This window comes from Symphalangus syndactylus, chromosome 21, assembly GCF_028878055.3.
Source record: "Symphalangus syndactylus isolate Jambi chromosome 21, NHGRI_mSymSyn1-v2.1_pri, whole genome shotgun sequence".
NCBI lineage: Eukaryota > Metazoa > Chordata > Mammalia > Primates > Hylobatidae > Symphalangus > Symphalangus syndactylus.
This window is the reverse complement of record NC_072443.2, coordinates 55,461,460-55,474,629: the sequence shown is the minus strand read 5'-3', so window position 1 is coordinate 55,474,629 and position 13,170 is coordinate 55,461,460. Positions and strand designations below refer to the sequence as shown.

General features: G+C 54.9%; 2 protein-coding genes across 26 annotated transcripts in view; one reads left to right on the top strand and one right to left on the bottom strand.

Moving 5' to 3' along the window:
* IQSEC1 (IQ motif and Sec7 domain ArfGEF 1) overlaps positions 1-13,170 on the bottom strand; it is a 401,591-nt gene that overhangs the window by 110,641 nt on the left and 277,780 nt on the right. For 2 of the 14 annotated variants that reach the window (XM_055259268.2, XM_063630297.1), the window contains exon 1: positions 7,161-7,285. The exons of 8 other annotated variants lie outside the window; for them this stretch is intronic. Coding sequence is in view for 2 of the 6 variants with exons in the window: in XM_063630285.1 (XP_063486355.1) it covers positions 7,652-7,791 (140 nt within the window). In the remaining 4 variants the exon portion in view is untranslated. Of the gene's footprint in view, positions 1-7,160; positions 7,286-7,651; positions 7,809-13,170 lie in introns of those variants that run through there. 4 more of the 14 variants (XM_063630290.1, XM_063630296.1, XM_063630285.1 and 1 more) reach the window with 3 other exon arrangements.
* LOC134735428 (uncharacterized) lies at positions 992-12,681 on the top strand. Of its 12 annotated transcripts, none has more exons than XR_010118542.1 (4): positions 992-1,837; positions 10,089-10,189; positions 10,295-10,441; positions 10,937-12,681. XR_010118542.1 is itself a non-coding variant. In XM_063630351.1 (3 exons), exons 1-3 carry the CDS (start codon positions 10,082-10,084, stop codon positions 11,944-11,946), a joined length of 309 nt encoding a protein of 102 aa, XP_063486421.1. In that variant the 5' UTR covers positions 10,031-10,081; the 3' UTR covers positions 11,947-12,681. The 12 variants fall into 12 exon arrangements, 2 of the variants coding, with proteins under 2 accessions (XP_063486421.1, XP_063486420.1); XR_010118538.1 differs by having other exon boundaries at positions 10,276-10,441; XR_010118537.1 differs by lacking the exon at positions 992-1,837 and adding an exon at positions 6,441-7,145.

The window sequence follows — 13,170 nt, the reverse complement described above, 5'->3', positions numbered from 1 at the left end:
CTTCTTGCTCTCAGGTCCCCTCCTCAGGGAGGCCCTCACTGACCACCACCAAGTCGCTCCCCACTGCAGCCTCCTGCTTCGTTTTCCTGACTGTGATGTTGGAAATGCTCATTTGTGTGTTTGTTTACTTGTCACCTGTCTGCCTCCCCCAACCCCCAAATGCCAGCTCTGTGAGGGAGGGGGTCTCATGCTGGTGTCCTCACTGCTTTGAGCGGTGCTGGGCACACAGTCGATATTAGTTGGTTGAATTATTGATAGAACAACGCTCTTGATCCGGCTCCAGCACAGGAAGGGGAGCTCACGGAGGAGGGGATATCCAGCTAACCCAGTGGGAACCAGACACGCTGGCAAACCCCATCCCACGGGCTAGGCTTTCAGTTACCCCTCTCATTCATGCATGAAGGGGTGGTTATTAAGCCATTTTCCAGATAAGGCAATGGAGGCCCAGAGAAGGGTAGTGACTTGCACATGGCCACATGGCTTGTACGCTGCAGAGCTGGGTCTTGGCCTGGCTTTCTGAAATCGACAGCCCTTCTCCTCTCCAGGGTTCCAAGGCTGTGATTCCGAGAGATCACCACACAGGGAAGGAATCCTGACAGCCCATGAAGTGCCTGGCACTGGGTCAGGTTATTTGCAAAGGTTTGTTCATGTGCCTGCTCTGTCTTCATAGGTCTATTTTACAGATGTCAAACTGAGGCCCAGAGAGGCCTGGTGACTCACCCTAGGTCACACAGTGCAGCGACAGCCAATCCAGGATGGGTGCCCAGACTGCCACACCTCTCCATGTGGTGGCAGTGAAGCTAAAGTGGCCTGCTGCCTTGAGTTCCCCTTTGTGCCATGAGGGTGTGGCAGGCTGATTTCTGACATGGTGTAATGTCACCAGGGGGGCGGGACCTTGCCTGAGAAGCCTTAGGGCTGAAAAGGGAAGTGCAGAGTGGCCGTTTCCCCATCCTGCCCGCTCTCTGCCCTGGCCCTGAGCCAGGTGGGTGGCCAACTCCCTTTGACCACTTCCTGGGGAAACTCCCCCGGAAATGCCCCAGATGCCCGCAGCCCAAGTATAAGTCCAACGTCCAGGCTCAGGACCCTCATCCCTCACCTCCTCCTGCCAAGATCACCCCAAGTAGAAACCAGTAGGCATAATAATTAGTATGTGTATATATATATGTGTGTGTGTGTGTGTGTGTGTGTGTGCTTTGCTGATTAGATATCGTATCAGATATCTTATTTATATAAGGAAACAACAACAAAAGTGAAGCTGACAGTGCATTGAGAGCCAGACTTTAGCACACCACAGCTCTATGTCTTAGGATCCCTCCTCTCTGCCAGTGTGGCACCCGCCTCCTACTCCCATCTTCTGCCGCCAGTCTCCTCTGCCAGCCTGTCCTCCATCCAAGCTCCCTAGGCATCCTCTTCAAACTCTTTGCTGATTGCTGTAAGGCAGTGGAGCACGTGGTTAAGATTCTGGGCTTCAGGTCAAGCTGATTTGGGATTTGAGGACATTTGCTAACAGTGTGACCTTCGGCAAGTGACTGTGTCTCCCTAAGCCTCAGTTTTCTCATCTGCAAAATAGGGATCATAACGAACTCTACCTCATGGGGCTGACCCGAAGGGATGATGCATGGCAGAACACATGGCTCAGCTGGCCAGCCGGCAGGTCTTAGCAGGTCACAGTGGCGGAATGGCCAGCCATCAGGTCTTAGCAGGTCACAGTGGCGGAATGAACAGCCCACAAGTCTTAGCAGGTCGCAGTGGCGGATCGACCAGCCCACAAGTCTTAGCAGGTCGCAGTGGTGGATGCAAGATGTTTCTGCCTGACCAGCCTCCATTCTCACTTCTGGTAAGACACCCCAGTTTTCTTTGGGGAACCCAATCCTCCATTCCCAGTCTATCTAATTTGGGTCAGCTACCTCCAGGGCTGAATGCAGTACCAAGCTTGGTCTATTAGAGAGAGTAGTTCATCCCCCCTGCTCAAGTGACTGGTCCAGGGATGGGTATGTGGTCTAAACTAACCAGGGAGAGTCGATTCTGTCAGAACAGTTTCTGCCCGATATGAGAAATGTCATCTGGAGCTGTTGGGGCCATCTAGGCAGAAAGGCTGTCTGGGAATGAAGTCAAAGAGATGGAAGAAGAGAAAAAGAGGCCGGCGTCTAGAGCCATGGTTTGAGCCCCCGAATCCAACTGTACCTGAAGCCCTGTCTGTTTCAGAAACAGGAGGCAATAAATTCAGCCTTTGCCTTAAGCCAGTCAAGCCAGTCTGGGGTGCCTCTTTTTTTAATCAACCAAACAAATACTGGTTAATAAAACTCCCTGCTCAAAAGCTCCTGGCAGCCCCTCCGTGCCTGCAGGGAGAGGCCAGCACCCTGGGCCTGGGCCCCACTTGCCTTCCTTTTTGTTCTGAACTCTGGCCCTCATCCCTCCCAGACAGGTATCACCCAAGACTGCTGTTTCCCAAACACACCATGAAGACTCGAACTACAGTTTCTACCCAAACTCTCCTCCACTCCCCACTTGACCAGTGCCTGCTCACTAGAGCTTGCCTCCTCCTAGAAGCCTCCTCACACTTCCTCCACCACTCTGAGTGTCAGTGGCATCTACCTCTAGCTTCCCATCACTCTGCTTATTTCCCCAGAGTGAAATTCACTTTTTTTTTCTTTTTCCTCTTCAAAAAACTTTGCCTCACTGTATCATTTAAGAAATGAACATCCTGGATTGACTTGAGATTTGACAAATTCAAACTTGGTTTTAACACACCATGTGCATTTCCTGAGCCCCAGGCGTACCAGCAGACACAGGGCTGAAAGACCCAGTGCGTACCCACAGGGGCTTAGAGGCTGAACCAAACCATTTCCCATTTGGCTCAAGACCATGGATGCAAAATTGACCATTTTTAAAATTTTAAATTCAAATTTATTTTACTTGGGGATAATCATCACTGACACTCATTGAGCCATTGCTAGGTCATTGCCTATGGGCATGTCCATGCATAATGTTATTTAATCCTCACTCTGGGAAATGTTATCCTCACTTACAGAGGAGGTCACTGAAGCTCAGAGAAGTAAAGGGAGCTGCCCAGGGGGTTACAGCAACTGTAGGGAGCTGACCCTATATTCTAGCCCTTGTTACCCTCCCTGGCCTTTCTCAACTGTGTGCAAATACACTGGGGCCAGCTTAGAAGTCTTCTTAACATCCGCTGTGTAAACTCAGCACCAAGCTGGCTTCCCCTGGTTGCTCACAGGCAGGTGGCCATCCACACCCACTTCTGTGTGGGGGCCTCTGGTGTCACATTTCACACTCCCTGTTCTGTAGGCATCGGGTTTCAGATTTGCTGTATTTGCTTCCGCTGCCACTACCGGTAGATCAGAAGCTAGGGAGGTGTTTCAACACGTGACTGTTTTGAATACGGTGACTTCCCCATCTATCCCTGCCATGGGTAGCATCCCAGCAGCCTCTTGATGGCAGAACAGAGGCCATTGAGCCTGGCCAATGAGTAAGTCTCAAATTCTAAGTTCGTGGGGGAAATGGTTTCCTGGACTCACTTAGAAGGGTGGTTTGTTCCAGCACCTGATCAGAACCTGTGGCTCATTATCTGCAAAGTGGGCATGAGGCACCACCAGAAGCTGTGGAGTGGCCAGAATGAGGCAACATATGAAGGGTGTGTGGCACACAGTATGTGTTCACTAAGTGCTCATTCTCTCTTTTCCTTACAGCCTTGCTGCTGGGGCTACCTTTCACCCACATGCAGGCTTACTCGCCTGCACCCCCGGCATGGCCCAAGAACCAGTTCTCTGAGTTCAGCCAGGACTTCCAAGAACCTAGCACAGCCAGGTCAGCTCCACTGTGTATGAGTCCTGAACCCGACCCTAGGCTCCCTCAGTTGCCATTTGCCAGGCCACCTCCTCCATTGCTCCTAAAATCTAGCTCATCTGCTACCTCCTCCAGGAAGCCTTCAGGGAACCCCTCCAGATAAAAACTCCAGTGTCCCTCCTCTGGGCTCCCACAGGCCTCAGAGCTCACCCCTTCTCAGCCCTGAGTGCCCTGTGTAGTCATTTCCTCTTTTCTAGTCCCTTCTCCCACAGAGAACTGTGAACATCCCCAAGACAGAAACGATGTGTTGCTCACCACAGCCTGGGCCCTGCAGCTGGCCTGTCACAGGGCTGGTGACGACCGAATGAAAGGAAATGCCTAATGTTTTCTGAGCACTTGCTACATGCTGGGCACAGAGCCAGGGATGCCCACATGGAGAGGGCCTGCCTCACAGTGAAGACAGTAGTAGGAAGGAAAGCAGAGGTAAGAGTTGAAAAGTCCAAATCCATACATGAACATTGCAATTCCGCCATTCCCGAAGCTAGTTACCCTCTAGACTTTTCAGTTCCAGGAGGCAATGAAACCCCTTTTCTGCTTATGCCTGTTACGTTTGGATTTTCTGTCACCTGCAACTAAGACAGCCCCCACTGACCAAGTGAAGCTCAGAGATGGGACCCGACACACCCAAGGTCACATAGCTACGAAAGCAGCAGAACAGAAATTCCCACCAAAGTCTGGGCTTTTTTTTTTTTTTGAGACAGTCTTGCTCTGTCTCCAAGGCTGGAGTGCAGTGGCACGACCTAGGCTCACTGCAATCTCTGCCTCCCAGGTTCAAGGGATTCTCCTGCCTTAGCCTCCCAAGTAGCTGGGATTACAGGCGTGCGCCACCACGCCCGGCTAATTTTTGTATTTTTAGTAGAGATAGGGTTTCACCATGTTGGTCAGGCTAGTCTCGATCTCCTGACCTCAAGTGATCCGCCCACCTTGGCCTCCCAAGGTCTGGGCTCTTAACCACAGCCTGACGACACCCCAGGCCCAGCTGATAGCCACTTCAATGCTCCCACACGCTGAGCACAGTCCAGATACCCACTGTGCCGGCAGAGTCCCCTCACCTCTTTCCCAGAAGCCACTGGAGTTACGCTGGTTGGGATTTCTGGGCATTGGTTTGCAAGTCCATCAGATGGGGCTAATGAGCTCACCCTTTCGTGCAGGTCAGAGGACAGCTCACACTGGCCTAGCCCACAAGGGATTCAGGGAATGAAGGCCACAGTGTGGACCCTCCAACCCGCCCTCAGCTGCCTGATGGCCTACTGGTGTTTTCTAATAGCTGACATGTGTCCATTAAAATAAAATACAACCAACCGCTTACCCCTCCTTGCACCTATCTCCTTCCTCTGCCCTACTTGCCTTCACAGAATATGTCACCCCCATGACCTATCACGCATGCATTGCGTTAGTCATATATTGCTTGACTCCCCAACACCAAGAAGGGCAGGGATGGTTTATCTGGTTTATCACCTTTGTACTCTCAGAGACAAGACAGTGCTTGGCACACAGTAGGTGCCCAATAAATGTTTGTTGAATGACTGAATTAACAAAGGAATGATGTGCATGAAACTCTGCACAGAGTCATGGAGTGCTTAAAGGCTCCTGGTTACACCTGGCCATTTCACAGGTGAGGACATGAGGCCTCAGGATGGGCTCCCCTGAGGTCCCCAGGCAGGCAGCAGGGCAGCAGGGGCCCTGCTCTGCCCTGTGCCTCTGCTGGGCTGGACCGAAATGGGCCTTGAACACAGGGGTGGGCAGCCACCTGGCCAGGCTCCCCAGCTTGAGCCCTGGCGCCCAACAAAGGCAGGTCGCTGCTGGAGGTAGCTAAGCTGGAGGCCAGAGCCCTGGGCTCTGAGCTGTAACCCCTTAACCTGACCTCTTGGGGTCCTTGGGCCAAGAGCCCCTGGCTCACTGGGGTCATCAAGCCTCCCCTAACCAGCCTGAGGGGCACTGTGCCCTGGTAAATCTCTCAGTGAGATGGGAACCCAGAGTTACCTATGCCCACAGGGAGATTCCCCACAGAGGCCTGCTTCCCCATCTAAGCCTCACAACCCCAGAAGGGAGGACTTTTGCCGTGGGTTATATGGAAATCCAGGCCCAGAGATGTTGGGACATCTGTCCCATGTCACATGGCTGGGGCACGCTGGAGAGCTGGGATTTGAGACAGAGTGACTGACCCCTCAGGGCACTGAGCAGCCTTCTGTCTGCAGCGTGGGGGCAGGGATGAAGGTGCCCATTGCTTCCTTATCACTGGGCCTCACTTATTCCACCTGCCAGTGGTTGGGCTCCAGTCCTAAGGAAAGGGCTATCTGTCTTGCCTGCCCCCAAGAGCCAGGGCTGGGGTGGGGGAGGTTTGGCTGGGAGTAAGAGCTCCCAGGCTGCTCCCTGAGGCTGGGTCGGTAAAAGCTTCCTCTGACCCACCTGTTGAACTCCCTGATGACCCCAGTGAGCCAGGGGCTGTTGGCCCAAGGACCCCAAGAGGTCAGGCTCAGGTGTTACAGCTCAGAACCCAGGGAACATCCCCCAACACCCTCCCAGCCCCAGGGATCTGCAGATCCTCAAGGTTCCACTCTGAATCATTTCAGAAAGACACTGAACTTGTCAGTGTGTCAAGGGGCTCCTGGGGGGACACACACTGGGCTACTGCCAGATGGGAAATGGCCCCAGGGAGCCTGGGGCAGGGAAGATTTGTGCAAGGCAGTGTCTCCTCAGCACAGCTTGGGGAAGCCTTGTGTTCCCTCAGCCGTAAACCTCCATTTGCTCAAAGTTTATGAACCATAGGGTTGAGGGGGGCAGCAGTGTGGGAAGGAAACACACCAAATATGCTCCCGGAGCCCTGGGCAACTGTGTGACTTCTGAGGGCCTCTGAGGACTTCTGATTTCTGTGTGACTTCTGAGCGCCTCAGTTTACTCGACTGTAAACTGGGCATTGTCAAGAGTCCATCTTTCTCAGGGTGGTTGTGAGGGCCGTAGGCAGAGACCCAACACTCCCAGCCACCCAGGTGGGCTGCGGGGCCCTGGTTCTCAACCCTAACAGGGCCTGGGGCTGGTCTAATGCGCAGGGGAGCTAAAGAACTTCCCCTTGCGGCTCTGGGGAAACACCTGGTGTTCCTGGGCCCAGGGCAGGCCTGTGTGCATTCCAGGCAGTGAGAAACGGGTCACAGAATACGGCTCTGAGAAACAGTGAAAGCTCTGACGACAGCCCCCAAGACCCTCACCACGACAGGCTGCCCTGACAGTTGCCAGCCCCTCACAGGTTTCTCAGGGCTGCCGAGTCCCCCTCCCTGGGCCAGGTAGGTGGTACTCACAGTCTCAAAGTGGAGGGGGCGGAGGTGTCCCTGGAACCCCAGCGCCTGGCCTGCCTCTGCGGCCCCGGGGGATGAGCTATGGGTCCATCCCCACAGCAGGTCCTGACGTCTGACTTCCTCCCTGCTCAGTCGGCATCCAGGAAACCACGCCCAGGGGAGAGGGTGCCAGGCACCCTGGGGCCCCTGCCCGCCTGCCCTCCAAAAGGCCCCCAGGCACTGCTGAGGGGGCTCATTCCAGGTCTGGCAAACCCAAATGGCTTCACTGGGCAGGCCCCAGTCAATAAATAATACAACCTCCTCCCTGGACAGTCTCTGGTGGCTGATTGTGTTTCAGGGCCACTTAAGTTCCAGGCAGGCTGCTTTGTTCAGAGTGCCGGGCTCCTGCTGGGTCTCTGGCCACATGGGCACTGCACTCTCACGGAGGGCCAGCTGGAGCCAGCAGCATAAAAGCAGTGTGACAGGGGTCCCTGGAGAGAGGGTGCCCTACTTACTTAGCAGCTTGGGCCCAAAGGGGACCCAGGGGTGGTGCCAGGGTAGGGTGGCCAGTCTTGTCTCCCCATAGCCAGGCAGGGCCCCCCACATCCCCCACAGGGGTGCCATCTGGAGAGCCGCCACCAGCCCATCCTGACATTGCCAGGGTCCGGGCCCAGGCCCCTCCTCCAGGAAGCCTCCTCCCCGCCAGGAGTGCTCTGTCCCTGTCTGAATTCCCACTGCGACCGCCAGCCAGTCTGTCTGTCTCCTTCTTCGGGTCTCAATTGTCACCTCTCATCTAAATAGTGGCTGGCCGCCACATCTCAACTGGCCTTCCCTGCCCCCCATGCCCCACCACTCCCTCTCCACAGTCTCATTTCCTCACAGCAGCCCGGGTGACGGTTTTAAAACAGAAAGCACAGCGATGTTACCCAGCCGTGGCTCTCCCGCCCCAGTCAACTTTCAAGCCCTCTCCAGGATCTGGCCCTGCCACCACGGGGACTGCTCCTCCAGCCCTCTCAACTCCTGCCGGCCTCCTCCTCCATGCTCCTCCTGCAGGTGCACATAGACCCCAAGGTCCTTACACCAGCTGCTCTCTCTGCCTGCTCTTCCCCAAGGTCCTCACAAACTCACTCCACCCTGTCACTCTCAACGCAAGGCCACCACCACAGACGAGTCTTTGTTTTCTTTTCAAACAGTCTTATTAAGATATAATTCACACACCATACAACTCGCCCATTTAAAATGTATAGTTCAAGGATTTTATTAATAGTATATTCCCAGAGGGGTGCAACTGTCACCACTATCTATGTTTAGAATATTTTCATCACTCAAAAAGAACCCCTCCCCAGCCCTGGATCACCGCAAACCTACCTCCTGTCTCTATAGAGTTGCCTGTTCTGGACATTTCCTAGAAACAGGACCATAAGCTCTGTGGTCTTTCGTGTCTGGCTTCTTTCACTTAGCATGATGTCCTCAAGGTTCACCTGTGCTGTAACACGTGCCAGAACTTCATTCCTTTTTGTGGCTGAATAATATTCCACACTATGGACAGACCACATTGTGTTTATCTATTCACCCACTGACGGCCACTGGGAGAGGCCCTTCTTGACCTCCCCAGACCATGTGGCTCCCTCTCCCCTGATCACTCCGTCATCCCTCCCTGTTTTATTTTCTTGGCACTGATCCTTGCCTGAAGGCATCTTCATTTGTTTATTTTCTCTTTATCATTTCTCTCTCACCTGAACATCTATCTGCTCCAGGAGGCCCACCTCACTCACTGCTGTATCCCCAGGGTCTAGCCCGGGCCAGCAAACAATAGGTGCTCAGCAAACTGCTTGCTGATCAACAGAAGAAAGCCTCTTCCCGTGTGTCAGAGTGGCTCATGCCCATGCTGCCTTGCTGCTGGGCTCTGAGCTCTCGGCGACAAGTGCTGCCCTGCGGTGCTTGCCAAGAAGAGCCTCACCCACAACTCCGGTGAGGAAACCAATAACGCAAAGCCTTGGACTCAGGTCCTCCTCTGTGCTGTGGGACAGTGCTCCTCACAGGGTGGGCACTAGCTGGCTGGACGTGGGAATGGAATAGTTAGTACCTGGCACAGTGCCAGGCACAGAGTAGGTCTTCATCCCTGAACAAAGACTCGATGCAGGGAGAGGGGGCGGCAGTCACTAGCAGAGATGGAAACCGAGGAGAGGGAGGTGAGGCTGGCAGGGCTGAGGCAATGGTGCGGCCCACGGGTGAAAGGGGAAAGCAGCCATGAGGGAATTTATGTGTGCTCCAGGCAGTGCCCAGAGCCAGAGAAGTGGCAGCTCTGCTCTGCTCTGCCCAGGACCTCCTGCCCATCCTAAACTCAGCTCTGGGCTCTTCCCAGAGATAGACAGCACAAGCCAGGGTGTGTCCAGAAGGCGTGGGTGGGGAGGAGGCTGGTGACCCCTTCCTCAGCCTCAGGGAGTCCTGGTCTCTGCAGGCTGTCTAGAGCTGGGGAGCAGATGGATTGTGAGGCTCGAAGCACACAGCCAGGCCACTTCAGTGTGTGGGTGGGTGGCAGCGGGCACCGTAGGAAGGATGGTGCCAGTTCCAAGTGGGAACAAATGTCCTCGCATCAAAGCTGCCTAGGCATGGCCCAGGCTGGGAGGTGGTGAGCACTCTGTCCCAAGAGGAACGCCCACTGGCCCTCCTGCAGAGGGGCATCAGATGGCTAATTGTCCAGGAAGCCCCCTGGAAGCTCTCAAAGGCTGGCTGCCAGCTGAGCTGTTCAAGGCCCTCCTGCCCAGATGCAGCCATGGTGGGAAGGCAGAGGGGGGCAGGGCCAGGGCAGCCAAGGCCACCCCACTCCTTACCAACCAGCACCCTGGGCCCCATGTGTTCCAAGCGAGCTGCCCTGGCCCATCAAGAGGCTCAAACACCCCACGGGCTCTCAAGGCACAAAACAATCTTTCTTTTTCAATATAATGCCAGATGCAAAAGTGATCTTCCTGCCTGACCTGAGAGGGGCTGTGGATTTATCAGGGCACTGCCCTGTACCCAGAGCAAGGCCTTTGTCTGCCAGGGGCCCAGAGGTGAGTGCCCAGAGAAAGGCCAGCCAGGGAAGATGCAGGGAGGGGAGGGGCGGGGAGCTGGTTAAAGGGTCTCATCTGCCCTCCAGAACTACTGTATCCCCACAGGCATCTCACAGGCGGGGAAACAGAGGCCCAGGGAGGCTGCCTGTTATACAAACAGCCAATGCCTCAGCAGCACCTACTGCAGCCGGAGCAGGCTTCCGGGCCTCGTCTCATGGAAGCTTCAGAACATCTCTAAAAGTCACGTCCAAGGTAGGAAGGGGCTAAGCCCAGTTTTGAACTCAGGTCGGCCTGACTTCTGAGCCTGTGTGCTTCCCACTTCATCACGTTATCCTCCTAAGCCCCCACACTGAGACTCAGAGGACAAGAAGGGGGTGCCACAACCATGCACCCTGCTGGATGCCAAGCCAACAGAACCCAGTGATGACCTGCCAAGAAGCCCGCCCAGCTGGCATGGCTCCCCCCACTCTACAGGCCAGGAAACAAGCCCAGAGAGGTTTAGCAACTTTCCCGAGGGCTGCACATCTCACAACCTACCGTTGTGGGCTCTAAACCCTGGGGTGCCCAGCTCCCAAGCTGTTCTGTCCAGGATACAGCCTGCAGCCAGGATCGTCCCTCTCAGAGTCCTCGGGCCAAAGTTCCAGAGACCCTTCTCCTGGCTCCTTGACTGCGGTCGCCAAACTCCTGGGCAGAGGGCCAGGGCTGGCAGGTCCACAGCTGCTCCACACACACCTCTTGCTTTTCCAGATGTGAATGGGACCCCGCCAGGGGCAACAGGCTCACTCGGAGGGGAATCTGAAGACGCAAGTGGAAAACTATGCGCTGTCCGATCGCAACCCTCCAATCTGTCCCTGTGGCTGCCGGCAGCTCCGCCTTGGGCCGCAGACCTGCTGACTCAGGGCTTCCCTGGCAGCCGAGGGGGCTGGGATCTGCAGAGGGCCTGCTCCTGGCTGGCTAGCTGGTTGGGGCGTGGCCTTAGTCCTTTCGGGGGGCTCTCAACAGAATGGGGCAGGGGTCAGGAGGGCAGAGTGCTTCTCGTGGAGCCCAAGGCCCATCCTCCCCAGTTAACCACAGGGGCGCCTGGCAGTTACGGGTGCTAAGAGTGGGTTTGGGACAAACTCAGTGCCAATTATGGTGCCCACACCCACCCCACCACTCTCCTCTCATTGGTGGTGAGGAGGCCACCCGCCAGTGATCGTGACACCCCTGTGAAGCTACCTGCCCATCACCACTTGACAGCCACAAACCCTCCCGTAAGGCCCCGCCCCACAGCCCTGTCAGGTGGCTGTGCCATTAGATGAGGAGACTGAGGCACAGACAGGCCAGTCTGCCAGGCTCTGTGAGGCGGTGCTGCTTCTCCTACAGACCATGTGGGCAAACGGCAGCCAAGAGGGAGCGAGCGAATCACCCTTGGACAGGGCACGGTGGGCCTCCCAGTGCTGAGCCCTCTGCATTCTGTCAACAAGCCCTGAGGTTTCCAAAGTGCCAATCCCTGGAAACCTTGAGACAGAACGGGACTCAGGAAAATCCAGCTGTGGTCACAAGGAAAAGCACATGGAGAGCTCACCAAAGTCCAGGACTCACCCGCTGCCTGGCCCAGCTCCCAAGTCACCCACCCAGGAGGTCTATCCTGGGGTCTGGGGCAGGGGCAGGGGCAGGGGCAGGGGCAGGCAGCCGCTGACTCACTCCAGGGCTGAGCTCTGCCTCTCTCCTTTCCCACAGCCAGCCAGCATCCTCATCCCAAGAGAACACTTTAGCTCTCACTGTCTGCCCTGCTCCCTCAAACCTGCCCAGGCCCAAGGCCCGCCATTGAGGCTGAGGCCCAGGGCCCCAGACACTCTCACCCAGCAGCAGAGACAACTATGGCCACTGTAATTATGGTTTCTTATTACAGTGAGAGTAAACTGCGTGGCTGGGTTTCCCTTTTCCCTTTGGCTGCCAGGAAACTTGGCAATTTTTACCCCAACAGAAGAACCTCAGGACCCTGTATATCTCTGTTCTGTTCTGTTTTTCTACCGTAGCTCATGACGTCCTATTCTAAATTGTGCTTTTTCCACTTCTGATTCTTTTTTTTAGAGATGAGGTCTTACTGTGTTGCTCAGACTGGAGTGCAGTGGCTATTCACAAGCATGATCATTGAACACTACCCTTGAACTGGGCTCAAGCATTCCTCCTGCCTCAACCTCCTGAGTAGCTGGGACTAGAGACATGCACCACCATGCCTGGCTTCTGATGTTTTTTATTAACTATTTTATTGCACGTATTTTCTGTAAGCGGTCACAAGTATTTTGGGAAGGAAGGAAGAAAGGAAAGAAACAAGGAAAGGAGGAGAAATAGAAGGAAGGCAAAAAGGAAGGAAGGAATGTTTATAAAGTTTATACACCAGAGAGTGAGGGCAGAAAGAAAAAGGGACAATCTTTCAATCCCTTACCTGTTGCAAATCCACCCCTTTAAATAAAAAAATCTGCCCTTAGGCGGTATCCAAGTACAAACACATCTTCCAAATAGGTGGCTGCCTCTAAGCCCTTCCATATACAAATTCTGGCCCCATGTAGTTCCCCTTTACAGATGAGGAGACCCCAGCCTTGCCTGAGATCACAAGGGACCTGGCTTCCTGCGCCCGGGTCTCCCTCCTTCTGGCAGCTGCAGAGGCTGCAGCGATCATGGGTGGTGTCCCCTCCCCAGGGGTCCAAGGAGCTCTGCTCCACCCTTTCATTCTCACCATGCAGGCGCCATTCCAGATACCCTCACTACCCCCCAGAGCTGTCCAGCTGGGGAGAAAGCTCAACGGCAAGGGTCATCGTATCCAACACTGACTGAATGCTGGCGCCGCGCCGGGCCCTGATCTTAGTGTGTATTACCTCACTAAATCCTCACAACAATCCTAAAAGGATCTGCAGATGGGAAACTTTGGCTAGAGAGGTGAAGCCACTTTACACCACTAACAATGCCAAAGCCAGCATTAAACCTGGGCAGCCTGG

Bases quoted from the DNA above. Each gene is read 5' to 3' on its own strand.
- LOC134735428 (XM_063630350.1), top strand. From the start codon at position 10,082: ATGCCAGATGCAAAAGTGATCTTCCTGCCTGACCTGAGAGGGGCTGTG. The intron at 10,190-10,275 runs GTGAGTGCCCAG...TCTGCCCTCCAG, and splicing joins TGTCTGCCAGGGGCCCAGAG to AACTACTGTATCCCCACAGG. The intron at 10,442-10,936 runs GTAGGAAGGGGC...TTGCTTTTCCAG, and splicing joins CTCTAAAAGTCACGTCCAAG to ATGTGAATGGGACCCCGCCA.